We start from the raw sequence: 17,686 nt of genomic DNA, 5'->3' as shown, positions 1-17,686 counted from the left end.
CTTGTGGGGACCCGCAGCCAGGGTACCGCACGCTGCCGGACCCACAGCTGCCCCACGGCAGCCTGGGCACGTTCGGCTGGAGCCATCGCCTCCTTGCCGCGCTGCCAGCATCCCCGAGCGGACCCACAACCAGCTCGGGCCACCGCGGGCATTCCCCCGCCGCCCCGCCGGACTCCTCTGCGGGCATCCCACTGCGGGCATCCCCCCGCTGGTGCCCACTGCGGGCATGTCCCGCCGGACCCCACGGCCGGAGCCTGGACATCCCCCGCCAGAACCCATGCCCGGAGCCCGGACATCCCCCTCCGGCTGCACTGCCGGAGCGCGGGCACCCCACCGGAGCCCGCTGCCGGACCGTGGCACCCCCGCCTGCCCCACAGCGGGGCACCCCCGGCACTCACCTCCCGCCTGTCCGCGGAGCGGGGCCGCCCCCTCCGCTCGCCTCCAGCGCTCGGCCCCGGCTTTGTCTCCGCGCCGGGGGCGCGGCCGCCGCCCCCCGCCGCCGCCGCCGCCGCCGCGCTCGGTGCCCGCACCGCCCCGCACCGGGCCGGGCTCAGCGCTGCGCCGCCGGCAGCAGCATCGCGCAGCGCCGCGGCCCCGGCGCGCTGGTGCCTCGCCCGCCCCCGCTCACCCCTTCTGCGGGGCGGGGGGGAGCACCACGGGGAGGGGAAAATAAAAAAAAAAAAAATTAAAAAAAAAAAAAAAAAAAAAAGAAGAGAGTAATATGGCAGCAAACCGGAAACGGAGGATGGGGGAAAAGGCAGCAGCAGCCCCTCCCCTCCCTCCGTGGCTTTTTTTTTTTCCAGGGAGAAGGCTCCGGGCAGCCGGGCTCCGCGGGGCGCGCACGGGCCAGGGGCCGCCCCCGCCGCCGGCGCTACCGGCGCGTCCCGGCCCGCGGGGGAACCGCCTGGCTGCGCGGGGACACGCGTGGGAGCGGCGGCCCCGCGGGTGAGGGGCTGGGGGTGCTCCCACCCGAGCCCTGCGCTGCTCGTCCCGGCCGGCTGGCTTGGTGTGGCACCTGGCAGCCGGAGCTGGGAACACAACAGTGATTTTCAGGAGGCTGGAACCTCCTGGCTGGGTTGCGGTTCGCTTCATTCACAGCTCTAACACAGGGCGAATTGCGGGGGAAATGCCGTTTTGTCAGGTTCTGTTCCTCCCCATCCCCAGGAGGGACACCTCGCCTTCCCAGAGGACTGCAACCCACGTTCCCCCTTCTGTGAAGTCGGAAGGAGGCAAAACTTCAGATGGAAAAGCAGGCAAAGATAAACCACGTCCTGTGCCTCCCTGGGAACCCGGGGAACTTTATGGGGCCCTTCGGAGGCAGCACAGGCACCCAGCGCTGTCTGTGCTCTGTTGGGGCATCCATTCCGCTTAGGGGTTAACATCTCCCACCCCCGCTCGCCCCTGGAGCCGGTGCTGGATCCAAACCAAGGCAGAGTGGAGCTGTGGGTGTTCCGGGGGGCTCAGCCCCCAGCTGGCAGCATCACCCCCTCAGGTGTGTGTGTGTTCCTCAGTTCCACTCGGGCAGGTGGGCACACGGGGACAGTTCCACCCATCGTTCCCCTTGCTGCTCAGCAGCGGGAGGTGGGAAATGCCCAGCTCTGCCCTGGCACTGCACACACAGGCTCAGGGCTCTGCCAGGTGCCCCGGTGCCTGCACCCAGCCCGTCGGGGCTGCCCGACCAGCTCAGCGGCGCTGGCAGCCCTCCCACCTCCCCCACTGGCGATCCACTGAAGTGTTCCCTGTCACGTTATCCTCCAGGAAGAAAGGGGGTGAAGCAGTCCACTCCTTAAACCCACATTCAGCTCTTTTATGCGGCACGCTCGGCTGCCGGCCCGCTGCAGTGACCCTTGTATTTGCACGGCCAGCAGCACCTCTGCCGTCCCTGCCCACCCCTCGGACCCGCTGCAGCCACTCCGCGGGGCTTTTTCAAAAACCCTCCTTCCTCTGAGCAAGATCCGACATTTCAGAAACAATTTGGGAAGTTAACAACTTTGAAAGAACTATGTGGTGGAGTTTTTATTTCTGTTTCCCACTCTCCCCCCCAACCCCCCCCCCCGCCTTTGAGTTATTAAAGAAATATTTCCCATGACACTGGCGAAGGCCAGCGAATCCATGAGTCACCAGGAACGGGGAGTCATGCACGCGCCGATCCATCAGCCGCGGCCAGCACATTGTGAGGGGCCCTTCCCCGGGAGGAGCTGCCGCTGATAAGGTCCCTGCGGCCGGGCAGGAGCCGCTTTCCCTCGGGGCTCCCTCCCAGGGCCGCCCGGGCTCCCCGGACCCCCGTGGTGTGTGTGGTCTGGGGGTCCAGCCCTGTCTGGAGCATCCAACCGCAGCCCGGTGTGTTCCCAGGCTTGGGGGGGGGTCAATTCTTAGCCCACCCCTCTGCTGTTCAGCGGTGGAGGGAGGGATTCTTCATCCCATGTGGGATGAAGGGATTGACCCAGAGGTGTGGGGCAGTCCCGGGTACTGCTCTGCTGACCCACACAGGGGAAAGAGGGGGTCGCACAATGCCTGGGCAGCCCCACGCCTTGTCCCTGCTGTGCTGCACAGGGACACTCCCCTGTCCCTCCCTGTCCCAGGAGCTCCCACTCCAGCCCGGAGCTCAGCCGGAGGGGAGAACACCCCAGGGCAGTGGGGACCTGGCTCCAGCTCCGGGTGAGCTGGTGAGGATGACTCAGCCTCTACTGGATGCAGACCCAAATCTAAGATGCAATTATGACTTATAAATATTTGTATTTTGTTTTTCTCTTTTGCAATCGGCTTCTTTTCTGCAGGCTGCCCTCCCAATCGGAGTTCCCATCTCTGGCGGTGCCGGCCCATGGCTGCAAGGCAAACACCCACAGCACTGAGCCTTTCAACAGCCAGACCAAGTCCACGACACAAACTCTTCTTCTTCCTCTAAGATGATGCCAAGGTGCAAATCTAAATTTACAAACAGACACTGTCTAAACCCAGACTCTTATCTTTTGGTCTCAAATGCTGGAATGTGCCCTCACAGGGCTGACATTAAACACGCAGTGCTGGTGATAGTGCGATTTAAGACCGTTTAAGCAACCCAGCTCACCTCAGGACACTCCTGGCTCAGACACGAGGTCTGGAGCCTGACAGCCCCTGGCCACCCACTTCCCTTTGCCTCCTGCCTCTCTTCAAATATTTATCTTTAAGCAGTCTGATGCAAATTGCTGCTTTTTTCACCCAACCAGAGATTTCGGTCTCTCATCCGAAACTCATTTTCTTGATATGATTCTTCACTTTTAAATAGCGCTGATAAAACCCACCCCAGAGAGAGGAAGAGGGTTACAGAAACTGAAAACCAGATACTTTCAATTTGAACAAAAGTAGCACCGAGCATTTCCAGTGGCTTGGTTATTACAGGACGGCTTGAAAAGATACTTTAAAAAGAAATGAAGACACGCTCAGGTATTTCTGTGTTTTCTTGCCGACCTTTACACGAGTTTCATCAGCAACACGAAGAATGAGAGTTACTGTGGGCAGATGCTGTCATGCTCATGAGTAAGTAAGTAAGTACGTGGCTCCTTCCCCTCCAGGTGTGCAGATCAAACTGCTCCACAGGGCTCCTGAAATCCTCCTGTGAGGTAAGAGGGTGCTTGCTGGGTCCAGTGTTTCATCTGAGCCCTGACCTCCCCAAAGTAACCATGGATTTACAACAAAACATCTATTCATCTCCAGCCAGCTTTATTTTTAAGCATCCCCTTGGCACGCGTGAATAAGTTTTGTCTGTTGGATTCTGTTCCTGAGGCTGCACTTTGTTCACTGCAAATTGCAAATACAGTTGCAGGAATTATTACTATTAATAATATAATGGTTGTGTTTGAGATGCTGGACAGAGAGAGAGAGGCAGCCGTGGCTCTTGCCCTGAGATTTTATGACTGAGCTTTACAGCCCTGCAAATAGTGAGTGTGAGATGGGAAATGATCAGCACCATCAGCCCTGTTAGGGAAGCTGCAGTTTCAAGCTCAGGAGCTGAATTACTGAGGGGGATTGACCAGAATAACCCTGCAGCACGAGCCATTTGGCAATATTTCATGCTAGAAATGCTCATTCTGGCCATTCTCTCCCACAGTGAGCATCAGGGCTGCAGGAGCAGCAATCACCAGCAGCTTATAGGATAAAAAGGGGCACCTGAGAAGAAATTACCAGGAGGGCTCAGGACCTGTTGTGTCCCTCAGTGTGGTGACAATCTGCTATGCAAAAGGGGCCCTTAGCCCCTGCCAGGAAGTTTCATTGCAAAATTCCCTGGGGGAAAGGGCTGTGGGGAAGCCACTGACTCGGTGACATGCAAATATTTAATAAGGAGGCGCTGAGTTCAACAGCTGTGGGCTGAAATTATCTGCATGGTCAATAAGGGAACCACATTTCCTGTCAGGGTTCTGACTGATAAAATATGCTTTGATATAATTTGAATTAAGTATCTTGGAATACAGCTCGTTTGGGCAAAAATCTGACACGTTTTGCTTCTTGCCTCAGCTCAGCATGAAAGCCACATACAAAATGTTGGCATCTCCCAGCATGGAAATTCTGCTTTTTGGCCAGTCTTAGTATCCATAGAAAGAAAGAGTGATTCAGAAGAGCTCAGGGAAGCTCCTGCAGATGAGATTTGTAGCCCTGCTCCTGGCTTGGTTTGGGAGCAGAGCAGCAGAGGATGGCTGGTTGGTGCACAGCTCTGGTAGCCACATCCAGCAGACCCTGCCCCAGGGCTGGGGTGTTCCCTCCCTGCCAGCACCCAGCTGGCCTGCCTGCAGCCTGAGCAGGCAGAGCTGGAGCAGACACCAGGGTGTTTCCCCTTAATCATCCAGCCTTGGTCCTTGGAGCGAGGGATGGGCAGAGGAGGCCACAGTCTGAATCTGAAGAACTTCAGCCATGTGATGCTTGTATCCCAGCTCAGCTTAAAACAGGTTAAGTGAGGGGGGAGCTAGGGATGAGAACTGCTTGTAGCTTTTCTCAAAATGTGCTCCTCCTGCCCAGGCCTGACGCTGAGGATATCTGCTTCACCAAAGGAGCCAGCACAGCATCACAAGGAGCTGCTGCATGGAAGCACAGGCACGAGGAGCCTCTCCTGCACACAGCCCTGCAGCTGCAGCCTGCCCCTTTGGCTAGAGCACTGGGCAAGGGCTGCCCTCGGGGAGCCCCAGGGATGTCACCCCACAAGCTCCAGCAGGGATCCTGCCTGCTCAGCCAGAGCTGAGGCACAAATGACAGCAGGAAACGTCTGGAGCTGATTCCTGGAGCTGCACAAGCAGCTCTGCCTGCAGAGCCTGATGGTGTCTGCTGTACTCTGGACTTTGGCTCATGGCAAGGTGAATTTATAAGCTTGGGATGGCTTTTGCACAAGAGCAGCCAAAGGGAAGGCAGCAGGAACAAGCCTTGGAGCCAGGGACACCTGGGTTTGGCTTGGGCCGGATAGGAGATGTCTCAGGCCATTGCTGATGCCTTCCACGGCCCCAGTCCATGCACTGGGACTGGCTGGACTTGACAGAGGGGTGGCAGCTCTGGGACAGCCCCTGGCGAGAACCATGGAGCTGTCCCTAGTGCAGGTTTCACACAAAAGGAATGCTGTGCAAGCAGGACTTCCAGCAGAGCACCATGCTGAAGACACAGCTCCTTGCCTGGAGCTGGAGATGGGGAGAAGTGAGAGCCCTTCCACCCACAGCTCCCCCCTTTGGGAGCTGAGCTCCTTTCACACAATGAGAGACACCAACCAGGCAACAGATGCTTTAAAATGTGACCCAACGCAGGTTTACCTTGTAGCCATCAGCCAGAAAGGCTGGACTGAAACCATGGAGGAACCCATCAGGCTCTGTTCTCCTGCATCACCGAGTCCTCACCTGGCCTGTGGTTTCCCAGGGATGGCAAGCAGAGTGCAAGGGGCATCACAGCCACACAGGGGTCTGCAGGCAGTAAATGAAAGCAGGGAAGCTGTGAAGGAGAGAAGTGGCCACTGCAAGGGACATCACAGCCACACAGGAGCCTGCAGGCAGTAAATGAAACCAGGGAAGCTGCGAGGAGGGAAGTGGGCACTGCAAGAGGTTTGGGATTGCTCAAGACAAATCTTGTGTGTGCTGGTGAGGAGCAGGATCTGGGGGGGTGGTGTGGGGCACATGCAGCACCACAGCACCCACTCCTCGCCAGCTCAGAAGTGTGGTGTGGGATGGGTTTGGCTCCTCATGGCTTGGCACAGCTCTCCAGGGGTACCCAGGGCTCCCAAGGCAGGGAGAATTCCTTCCCTGGCTGTTTCATCTGCTGGCTGAAAAAATCATTGCCAAAATTTACAAAGGGACACCTTCCTCCATTCTGGGTGCTCCTGGACCTGCTCCTTCTTTGTACCAGTCCTTGATAGCAGCAGGTAATGCTCACTGTCACTGGCAGGTAAAATGTCTGCAAGGACAGAACTACTGCAGTGGATGTGAGTTTACAGGAACAAGAGGAGTGATTTATGGTGACAGAAAAGCCACAAATTGGGAAGAAGCACCATGACATGGGAAAATCAGCTGAATTTCAAGGGAGAGGCAGGAAGCCGATTGCATTGCCCTGCAATTGCAGCTCCAAGCAAGAGACACTTGGAGCAGCTACTGCTCAGTGGCCTGGGTACCAAAAGGCAGAAAACACCCCCACAAACCAGCACTCAGAGGCACAAACTGCCAGAGAAGAGCTGGACCTTGGACCTGCAGTGAGTGTCAGCTGGAGGAGGAATGCAAACACTGATTACAGCCCACAGCTGTGGCCAGGGAGAAAGGGAATGCTTCCCAAACAAATCATCCCCCATGGCTGCACGAGGAAGAGGAGGGTCAGATCCCTTCCCAGTGCCAAGGCCAGCAATCAGGCTAATCATCAAACACACAGCAGTGCTCTGTACTCCTGCACTCTCCATTCATCATCCCGTTTGCTCACTGCAGTCAGTCTCTGATGCCTCATGAGATTAATAAACAAACAACTAAATCAATAGAGTCATCTCAATCCCTGCAGGCCACAGGCTGTGAACAACACAACTTCTGCCTGAAAGAAGTATCAGTGTGGAAGAGACGCTCCCAGGAGGGAAGTCCAGCACCCCAAAAATTAACACACACACACACACAGAGGGGAATGGCTGAGCAGTGCCCTGGCAAACAGACACTGAGCAGGTCCTCCCTTCCTACAGCTTCCTTATGGTCTCCTCAAGCACTGCCAATAGCCTGACCCTCCCTAAAGCCAGGCACTGAAGGAGTGTTTTCATTCTTTGTGACAGGCTGGGAAATAATCTGAGCTTATTGACTTGACAAGGGGGCTGCTCTGCAAACATCAGTGTCTGAGGGCCTGGGGCTGCTCTCCAGCCCTGTCAGCAGGGAACCTCGGCAGAATCTCTGCTGAGAGAGGAGTGTGTATGAGAATGAAAGTAAATTAGGTCTGAACAAGATTAACAGGGATTTAATTGAACTATGTGAACTGGAACTCCAGTCACGAGCTACTTATTAGTGTGTCTCAAGGGATTGTGCTGCTGGCTCTGGGGGAGCACAAGGCTGCATTGTGAGCCTGGGACAGCTCCAGGGGACAGCCACGGCCACAGCCTGGCCAGAGAGGCAGAGCTGCTTCAATGTGATCAGAAACAGGGAAAGAGCTCGCAAATCCCAGCCACGTTTCTACAGAGCTGAGGCATGTCCTGCTGAGGGACAGGAGCTCTGTGACACACACCAGCAGAGGAAATCCTCAGCCAGCTCCTGGCTTTGGCTGGCACAGCAAGGTGTGGCTGCAGAGGTGCTGCCTACTGGCAGGTACCTGGAGACAGACCTTTGAAAACCTCCCCTTCAATAAAATTGACTTAATGAGGTCTTCAGCTCCCTTTGGGATGTTAATTACAAAACAGCCTGGAGAAAAGTGCTGGGGAATTAAAGGAGTCGCCACACTAGTCCTTCTCTGCTTTGGTTTTCTGGTGAGAGAACCAGCAGACACTTGCCACAGCTCGGCTACCAGGAACCAACACACACTTGCCAGAGCTTGGCTGCCACATTGGTCTCACTGCAGCCAAGAAGAGCCACCAGACAGCCCCATGCTCCAGCCATGCAAACCTGGGCTCCTGAGAATCCCTTTTACCAGCCTGCTGAATCCCCATCAAATCCCCTGCTTGCATTGTTAACAATCAGTGCCTTTATTGGGGGGGGATACCTTCATGGGAGCTCTTAGAGCCAAAAACCTCTCATAGGGGGTAAATTGATTTAGTCACTGGCTGGTTTTCTCCCTCCTTCCAGGAAGGTGAAGCAGTGTTAGGAAATAGTTTGCTACTTCCAAGTCAAACATAGATACAGATCCACACATGCCTGACAGTATTAACTAACCAATTTCTCCCAGATTAAAGGATCTGAAAGGATTTCCCTTAATGGAGCATTTTAATGAATAAGTTATTTATGTCCCTGTGTTCCTATAGCCTGGGAGTTCTGGCAGCTTTCACAGTGAAATGTGAGGGAACAGACAGCACAACTTTAAACACAGATTTCTTTTATAACAAAGATTCTGATGGCATTTATTACACATTTCAGGATAAACTAAAATACATGGGTTATTGGTAATCTCTACAGACTCTAAGTTCAGCAAACAAGAGCATTCAAATAGGTATAAAGCTGTCAGGAACAGACTGGGGAATTTATCTTCATCCCTCTTCCCCCCACCAGAACCAAACCCCAACATCCATGATTTCTACTGAGCAATGAGCGAGCAGCCTGCAAACAGCTGGATGTGGACATTGATGTAGCAGCTGCTGTTTCAGTAACAGCCACACAGTGCCCACTGCCAACTGGTTCTGAGCTGCAGGAGTGACTCTGTATTTTGGATAACGTGTGTCCTGTGATTCCATTAAAGCATTAACTCCCTGCTTTAGGTGACCTGCAGAAAGCTGGAATTTACATAAAACCATTCTCATGTATTAAAATGGAAAGAGTGATCTGCAGTATCCACTCAGGGCTTTTCTTTGCCCTGCAGATCAGAGACAGAGCACAGGTCCATCATGGAAACTCATGGCACAACACTGTTCTTTGTTATCTGCGTGGGAACTTTCTGTAATATTTCTTTGTACTGAGAACTTAAAGCAACTTTAGAGTGCTTGTGTCTCCTATGCTTTGTTCTGTCCTCCTGGTATTGCCTTCATGTAGCTCAAAAAAAAAAAAAATTAATTCGAAAAGCAGAATTTAAAGCAGAACTCCAAGCTGGATTTTAAGAAGTGCAACTTGGTGCCAGCATTCTGGCTCAGAGCATCAGAGAGCCTGGAGCGGGGAAGCCAGAGCCACACTGGTTCTGAGATCCATCTGTCACCCCCAAAACCAGCAAGAGTGAGCAGAGGACGTGGCTGCTCTCAGCACTGATGGTTTCTGTGAGTGTGCTGCTCACCTGCTGCTACAGAACACACACCTGGGCTCACCAGGCATTTGTGACTCGAGGATGGGAGTGTGTGTATGTAAAGAGGATCACAGACTTGCAGCCCTGCCAGGGAGAACCCTTCCTTCAAAGCTGCTCTGAACCCTGGGTGCGCCTCAGAGAGCAGGTTCTCCTCCCATTGACTCACTCCTGATCAAACAAACCAAGATGTGAGCTGGCATCAGGAAGCCTGAGCTGCTCTGCAGAGACTCCGTGGCTACGTCACCACCTATCTCCTTCCAGCCCTGTCTAGCCATATTTAAATCCAACCCTGGCTTGTCCCTGGGCCTGGAGAGCCAGAGCCTGAAGGAACACAGTGTCTGTGTCTCCTGCCATGCAGTCATGGTACACAGCTGGCCTGCCACCCCCTGCATCTTAAAATACCCCATCTCCTCAGGCTGAGAAGGTGTTCACCCTCAGGAGGAGCTCAGCCAGAGGAGATGGAGCAGACTGTGGCAGGGAAGGCTGGGAGGGGATTTGCAAGGGCAGTGATGCCCAGCTGTGCTGAAAGAGGGCCCGTGGTCAGGGCTCAGCCAGCTGGCAGGAGGGTTTATCCCTTTTCATGGCACAGAGAGGCAGAGCAGGCTGACACACCACCAGTGCACCAGGCTCCCACCTCAGCACCTCTTCTCCAGTGCCCAAGTCTCCAAGAACAACTCCCCTAGCACAGGCATTAAATTCTGCACCTTCCAGAGTCAAATTGTTTCCTGATTCTTGTAGTCATTGCAATCCCCACCACAGCCTCAGCTCCCTGAAATGTACCTGCTTTCAAAGGTGGGAATGGAAAGGAAGAGTGCATGGGTGGGGAAACAGCCACGCTGGGGAAATGAAAGCTTTCATCTCCAGCAGTCTGGAATCCTATGAGTTATTACCTAAAGAATTAAAGAATATGACAAAGGCATTATGATTAAGCCATAAAATGCAGCTATGTATTTCAGACTAGATGACAACAGAGATGAATACAAAGCTGTGCAGTGTGGCATTCTTGATCCATTTGATCCCTCTGCCTTCAAAAAGCACAACACAAACCGGTATCCAAAGCAGCAAACTCATGCTCCACTTTCCACAGGGACTTCACAACAAATCCCAGCCAGCAGGGAGGAGCCAGGCCAACAGCCCTCTCTACCCACCAGAACTGGAAGAAGTCACTTTAATGGTGACTGACACATTAATCAGGTCAAATGAAGTCCTGGACATGTGAAGTTCTCTTTGCTTGTAAGAAATCTATGGCAGAACCCCAACCCTTCCACTCTTCTAAGATTCTTCTCCCTTGCCCCTGAAAAGTAAAAGATGGCAATGCCAGAAAACCATTATAAGAGAGTTAGTTGCCTTTGATGTTGTCTCTGAGGAAGCACAATTACAGGTGGTTGTTTGGTCTTGGGAGGCTCATCAGTCACACCTCTATCGTTTCTTTTTGGTTTCCTTCTTAGGTTTCTTGCTTATCTGTGGAGCAGTTGCCTTTGGCTTCTTCACTGGCTCTGAATTCTTGGGCTCAAAACTGTCAGAGTCCTACAAGAATCAATTAAGAAACAGTCAGTAACTCTTTTTTTACCATTTGCTAACAGGTTGCATTGGGGATTCAAGTATAAGCCAGAAGAAACAAGTGCTGGGTATCTCTGTTGGAACACATTGATGTCAAACTGAGGCCACATTTAATGAGACTCGAGCAGCAGCATCTCTGCTCCTTCTGCATGTGCTTTTTGATGAGTGTGAGTTTCTGCACAGAAACAGCTTGTTACCAGAGATGCCATTAAAAGCTTAAATATCTAAAACAGGCTTTGGAGAAGAAAAACTTTGAAGGCAAGAAGAAAATCAACAGTAAATGAAAACTATTTGAATTAGGAAAAGATAACATATAATCACCAGGATACATGGAAACAGTCAGCAGGCATTTCTGCCAAACATTAATCACTATCATGCGCAAGACAAAAAAATATTCCCCAAAGCAGCAGTAAGAATATAAAGTTCAGAACCTCTAAAATCTGAGGAGGGAATTGCAGGCAAAGCATTCTTCACCTGGACTAACAAAATACTGAGATGTGATGCTTGTTTCCTTCAGAGAAGATGAGAGATAATATTGCAGCCATGGGAAATAAAACCTAGTTATCTTGTGAAAACACAAGGGAACAGCGCCAGTCTCCTCTGAGAAAGCACACACATGCAGATTGCCTCCTTTCATTAAATGGATTTGAGTATAAATATTGCTTTAGCATCTTGGGTTCTCTCAGCCTGAGTGTGCCAACTGGAAAAGGACACACCAAAAATGGCTGAGCAAGACGTGCGAGTTCCAAGCTTCCCAGCCAGAACTGCAGATAATGGAGGGGGAGGCAGCATCTGACAGTGGACTTTTAATCAAAGGGCTTGGTTCAAAGTCTCTCAAGTTCCTGGGCTATTACAGCTCACATCTGTGTGGCTTTCCAAGGAAGGAGACTTGGCTGGCTTTCCAAAGCTATGATCAGTGCACAGGGAGCTGGCTGTTACTCAGGGAGGCAGAATGCTGCTGCCATAACGTGAACACTGCTGCCTTCTAATGTCCAAACTTCAAAGTCTGAGGCTCCAAGGCAGCAAGTTCCCCAATATCCTATGCAGACTCAAACATCATTCTCAGGATCTGGAGAGGCAGCCTGTGGTGTTTATGGTCTTGTAAACAAGTCATATGGACAGCACATCAAGAGGACAGTTTATATATGGAGAAAATAAACACTAGAGTATGCAAACATCAAGGCATACTGCAGATGTAAGCAGTAAAAGGTCCTTGAGCCTCATTTTAATTGGGGGTTGGTCTCCAGTTTCCCACTCCAGACCAAAGCTCTCACTTTTTCCAACTTTCAAGAATGGGGTTACCTGGTATTTCTCAAAAATTTACTGGGGAAATGATGGACTCTGACAGACAGGTGCTGGTGACTGCAGAGTAACAGTGCAAGGGTTGGACTCAATGATCTTGAAGGTCTTTTCCAACCTGAATGATTCTAAGATTCTAAGACTTGCAATGCCACTGCCTGTTCATCCCCCTGCTGGGAGCTGCATGACCCATGGCAGGACAGCATCACATCACAGCAGCAGTTAAAGAAATGTGTGGAAAAACTGGGTTATGAACTTCATCCTTCACTCTGTACCTCATCCTGAGGAGTTCCCTTCCCCCAAGAGGTTGAAAATTTCCAGGCTTCCTCTGCACAGGAGGGAGCAAACATGGAGATAAAGAGTCTGAAAACAAAACTCCCCATGCTGAGTTGTTACTGAAAATATACCATGAACATCTGTATCACAGCACCAAACCTGCATCCTGATCACCTTGCAGCACTGAAATACCTGTCCCCAGCACCAAAGACATTTTTGTATTTAATGAAGAAAGCCAGGAAGATGCAGGACATCCCTCAGTCTAGAGGAACAGCTCACCTCAACCTTTCCCTTTCAACTTCTCCAGTGCCAGCTACATCAAAGGACCCTTGGGCACTGGATGGGATGTCAGTGCTGAAAACTGCTTTCCTCACCTTTAGGAAATACTAGAAATCTCACCTGCACCTTGCTTCCAGAAATCACACACAAACTCAAGCCCAGAGTCATGTCCTGAAGGCAGCTCCTGCCTGGCAATTAATGAAGGAAATCAGCAGCAGGATGACAATATGGGTTGGGACAATGCCTTCTCTTGCAGCCAGGAACTGCACATGCATTTAGCACCTTGTCAGTGCTTCAGGTTGCTTTTTTCACTGATATTAAGAGAGATCCTGGCTCAGATATTTGTTCCTGACTTTCCTACCTAGTGGTAAATCACAAGACAGAAGCTGGAGGTGGAAAAGCCAGAGAGAAGGAAGGAGACTGAACAATGAAACTGCCACCAATCCCAGGGACAGCTGTGTCTCCATTAGCCACTCCACATTCCCTCCCATCCTGCTTTCCCTGGCTCTGCCCATTTATATCAATATTAAAGAGCACTACTCACTGCCTTGTGGGACTTGGACACGGGCAGGATGATGGCCAGCACACAGATCAGCTGGAAAATGGCTCCAAAGAAGAGTCCATAGCGTAGCACATTCTCCATGAACGTGGGCTCAGGGATCTCAGGTGGGGAGAAATCCAACTCTGCAGCCATTGTCAGTGCACCCTTCTCTACTGCTCTCAAGAAGGCTGGTAACTGCAAGGGGGAAAATACAGAGCAATTTTTTGCATCATCCTTTCTGGCATTTGCTTTCTGTTACCCAAAAATGACAGACCCCCTCATGGAGGTTTGGAGATACTCTTGATCAACTGCAGCAATAACAAAAAGGAAAATGAAAGCTGTGTTTAATTTGGGTGTTTGTCACCTGCCTACAAAAATAGCACCCAACTCCTGGTATTAGGCCATTTGTGGATGAGGAGCAGACAAAATATGACCCATGCTCATGAAACAATAAGGGAAGAGCTTAATAAACAAGAATAAATTTCTTCCTGAAGTTGATCACACATGCAAGTTGATTACCATTTATTTTTTACTTATATTGTCTCTGTGGTCACAGCCTTGTTGTTTTAGATGCTGTACAAACCCAGCAACTTAAACCACAAAGAAACAGAGCAGTTGAAGGCAGAGGAACAAGTTATGTGAACAAATTTAAGTGTGGCTTTAGTGGCTGGTTACACTAAGCCCCACACAACTTAAAACAGCCTCCCAGGTAGTTTGTGGCAGAGTTAAATATTGATCTCCTGGGTCCCAGGCTTCTCAGCCATGAGACCATCCTTCCTTCCTCCCTTTATCTTCTGCTAATGGAGTTGTCAATTTGTCCTATGAATGAGTAATGGCTTTTCACAACGAGGGAGAACTCACTGCCAGAACTGCTAGAGTAAGCCTCAGGAAGTCCCCAAAGGGAAATCCAATTAGTCTGAGATGCCATCACACTCAGCTGTGATTAGTGCCCCACTCGGTTTTCCTGACCTGGCTGATCCCAGTGTGCATTCCCTGGATCAGCACTGCTCACTGAGAGCCACAATTCTCTGTACCACTAAAATTTGGGTGTGACTGAGTTTGTGTGCTGAGTTTACCCCTAGGAATTATCTCCAAAGCAGGAGATATCTTTGCATTTCTCAGGCTGGGAGGAGATTGCTGCAATCTGCAGATGTGCCCCAGTCCAGAAGGATGGTAAATGTGGCAAATTCCAGCAAAGTAATAGTTGATAAATTTGAGAATCAACTCAATGCCATTGCACAAGAGGCAACTATCACTTGGTGATACATTAAAGGGAGAGGTAAATAAACTACAAAAATAATTATTTCATTTTCATTCAGCTGAAATACAGAATATTATTTAGAATTTTAAGACAGGAGAACATTTCCAACTGCACAGACTGCCAGCCCCTGGAATAGAGAGACTGTAGAATCCCTGCTGCTGGTGACTGAGGAGGGCAGATCAGATAAGCACTGCCCTGGGATGGGTGTGGGTATATAAAGTTCTGCCTTTGAACCAGGAGATAAGAATAGGTGACCTCTCGAGGTCCTGTCCAGGTCTGTACTTCAGTGAAGGAAAATGTTTGAATTTTTGATTCAATCTCAGTCAGCAGGGGCTGTGTGGGACCTGCAGATGAAGTCAGGACACACTGACCCAGCCAGGCTCAGCCAAAGGCTGCTCAATGCTGTGAACAAAGCCTGCATGCATGTGGCCCATCCCAACTGCTTTGGCCTTTTAAATCACCTCTCCCAGCCCACTAAGGCAGCAGTTCCTAACCAAGACACAGAATCACCTCAGAGCTGCATTTATCTCATCTGGATATCTTTTGAAAGCATTACTGTTGCCTGCCCCTGGCCCCTGTCCTCAAACACAGCAGGAAGGGAAGTTCCTTCATTCCTCACCTGGAGTCTCCTCAGGACAAACTCCTGCTGACAACCCCGATTCACACACCTGAAACACAACACACAGAGATAAACAGGAAAAGGAAACACAAACAATGAAAGCAAAAAATCTCTGTCCTCATCTTCTACAACTCTCCCTCCTTCCCCCTTTTCTAGCTCACCTCCCTGAGGGCATTAGTACTTCTCCAACAAATCCAGGGGCCAGGACCAGCACCAAGAGCTCTCCTGCAGGCTGGCAGCAGCTGCCATCACCATTTGAGGCAAAATGCCATAAACATGGTCAGAAAGAACCTGGCATTGTGGTCAGCTAATTACAGCAGTGTCCTTGCTTGCTCAGGCAACACACCCTCGAACCACTGATTTTCCTGTCATCACTGGAGCCCAACTCTGAGCAAAACTCCTCAGTTTTAAAAAACTCCAGTGGTTCACACAATGCCCAAAGCCTCTGCCTTGCACCTAAGCCAACAGGTCTCTGGATGATGGAGCCTTCCTCCCTGTCCCCAGGAAGTTCAGTTTCACCACTTATTCCTCAGATAACATCTCTTCTTCTCCACAGGTTGTCAGCTGCCTTTCCCACAGACCACCTCACCATGGCCACACTTAAAGCAGCTCTTCTTAAACTGCACCACAGAGGATGGGGCTGTTCCCCATGGCTCAGGAACACCCTCTGTGATAAATAACCATCATATCTCCAGGATCAGGGCTGTGCACCAGCCAGGAGACACTCCAGCCTTTCTTCTTGCTGCACTGTGTTTCCCAGCTGATGTCTTCACCTGGCACTACATAAACAACTGGCAGGGGGCAAAGCCACGGGAATAGCTAAAGCAATGTGTATTAGCCTCTTATTGGGGTGGAAATAAATAAATAAATAGATAAATAAATAATAAGTTCTGACAATTAAAGATTCCATCAGAGGAGGCCAAAGAAAGCTCAAGTTGGAACTTTTAAATGGCTCAGCAGGTGTCGGGATGGAGCCTGTGCAATTTCCACGGGCTGTTCCTGCCCGCACCGCTGGATCCACGGCCGAGGAGCCCGGCCTGGGACAGGGGCCCGGGGGCTGGCAGCCGTGCCCGGGCTGTGGCAGAGCAGCTGGGCAGCCCCAGGGAGGGGACACCGCTGTCCCCGTCCCTCCACCCTGCCGGGCCAGCCCCGCGGTGCCGCCCGGTCTCGGCAGGACCAGCGGCCGCCCCGGCTCTGCCCTCGCCCCCGGGGCGATGCTGCAGCCACCGCCGCCCCTGGCCAGCGCCCCGTGCCCGCAGAGCCCGCCCGGCCCGGCCCCGCTCACCGCCCGCTCCGCTCCGCTCCCGGCCCCGCCGCCCCGGAACGGCTTCCCGGCCGCTGGAAGCGCTTCCGGCACGGCCCGGCCACCGCCCGCCCCGGCACCGCCCCGGAGACCGACCGTGACAACCGGCCGTGACAAACATCCCGGGAACCATCCCGGCAACCGGCCGTGACAGACATCCCGGCAACCATCCCGGCAACCCACCGTGACAAACATCCCGGGAACCGCCCCGGCAACCCACCGTGACAAACATCCCGGGAACCGCCCCGGCAACCGACCGTGACAACCATCCCGGGAACCATCCCGGCAACCGACCGTGACAACCATCCCGGTTACCGTCTGTGACAACCGTCCCAGCAACCGACCGTGACAAACATCCCGCAACCATCCAGGCGACCGACCGTGGCAACCATCCTGGCAACTGCCCTAGCAACCATCCCATCAGCCGCCCTGGCAACCATCCATGACAACCATCCCAGCAACCATCATTACCAACTGTCCCTAGCAACCACCCCTGGCAACCACCCCAGCAACCATCCCTAGCAATGGCTGCCATCAGCCGTCCCTAACAGCAGCCCCTAGCAGCCCCCCAGCAGCTGCCCCGTGCAGCCACCCCACACCCCTGCACACTGCGTGCCCAGGGCGGCCCAAGGGCGATCCAGGGCCTGGGCACCGCGGGCAGTGGGGTTTGGGGCTGCACTGCCCTGTTCCTCCAAACCCCTGAGGTCAATCAGCCCCAGGGTGTGTGGGCCCAGCCCAGCTGTGGGAGCCTGTGGGTGCCTGCTGGGTCACACAATCCCTGAATCAGTGAGGTTGGAAAAGACCTCTGAGATCACCCAGTCCAATCTATGACCTAAACACCACCTTGTCAACCAGAGCAGGACACTGAGTGCCACGTCCAGTCTTTCCTTAAACACCTCCAGGGACAGTGACTCCACCACCTCCCTGGGCAGCCCATTCCAATGTCTAATCACCTTTTGTCACAGACATGTTATCTGAAAAATCCTTTCCTGAGGATTTTTTCTCCTGAGAGGCCTCAGGAGCAAAATGTAAACAATGGTTATCTGCTGCTGTGGAATGCAACAGGTGCATCTTTGATTGGTTGTTTCTAATTAATGGCCAATCACAGCCCAGCTGGCTTGGACTCTCAGAGAGTCAGAAGCTTTTGTTATCATTCCATTCTTT

At 52.3% G+C, this 17,686-nt stretch overlaps 2 protein-coding genes across 3 annotated transcripts in view; both read right to left on the bottom strand.

Annotated features, from left to right (window-relative positions):
* Nucleotides 1–432, bottom strand: part of SRC (SRC proto-oncogene, non-receptor tyrosine kinase) — a 29,559-nt gene extending 29,127 nt beyond the window's left edge. For both annotated transcript variants that reach the window (XM_063172214.1, XM_063172215.1), the window contains exon 1: nt 399–432. The gene's annotated coding sequence lies outside the window, so the exon portion shown is untranslated. The remainder of the gene's footprint in view (nt 1–398) is intronic.
* Nucleotides 433–8,473: 8,041 nt separating this feature from the next.
* Nucleotides 8,474–16,547, bottom strand: MANBAL (mannosidase beta like). Its single transcript, XM_063172213.1, has 4 exons — nt 16,505–16,547; nt 15,220–15,268; nt 13,343–13,534; nt 8,474–10,911 (listed from the first exon to the last, which is right to left on the bottom strand). The coding sequence occupies exons 3-4, from the start codon at nt 13,490–13,492 to the stop codon at nt 10,804–10,806; spliced, it is 258 nt and encodes an 85-aa protein (XP_063028283.1). The 5' UTR covers nt 13,493–13,534; nt 15,220–15,268; nt 16,505–16,547; the 3' UTR covers nt 8,474–10,803.
* Between the last annotated feature and the right edge of the window lie 1,139 nt (nt 16,548–17,686).

The sequence above is a fragment of the Melospiza melodia genome, chromosome 19 (genome assembly GCF_035770615.1).
Source record: "Melospiza melodia melodia isolate bMelMel2 chromosome 19, bMelMel2.pri, whole genome shotgun sequence".
Lineage (NCBI taxonomy): Eukaryota > Metazoa > Chordata > Aves > Passeriformes > Passerellidae > Melospiza > Melospiza melodia.
The sequence above is the reverse complement of the archived record's forward strand: the minus strand, read 5'-3'. Positions and strand labels throughout refer to the sequence as shown.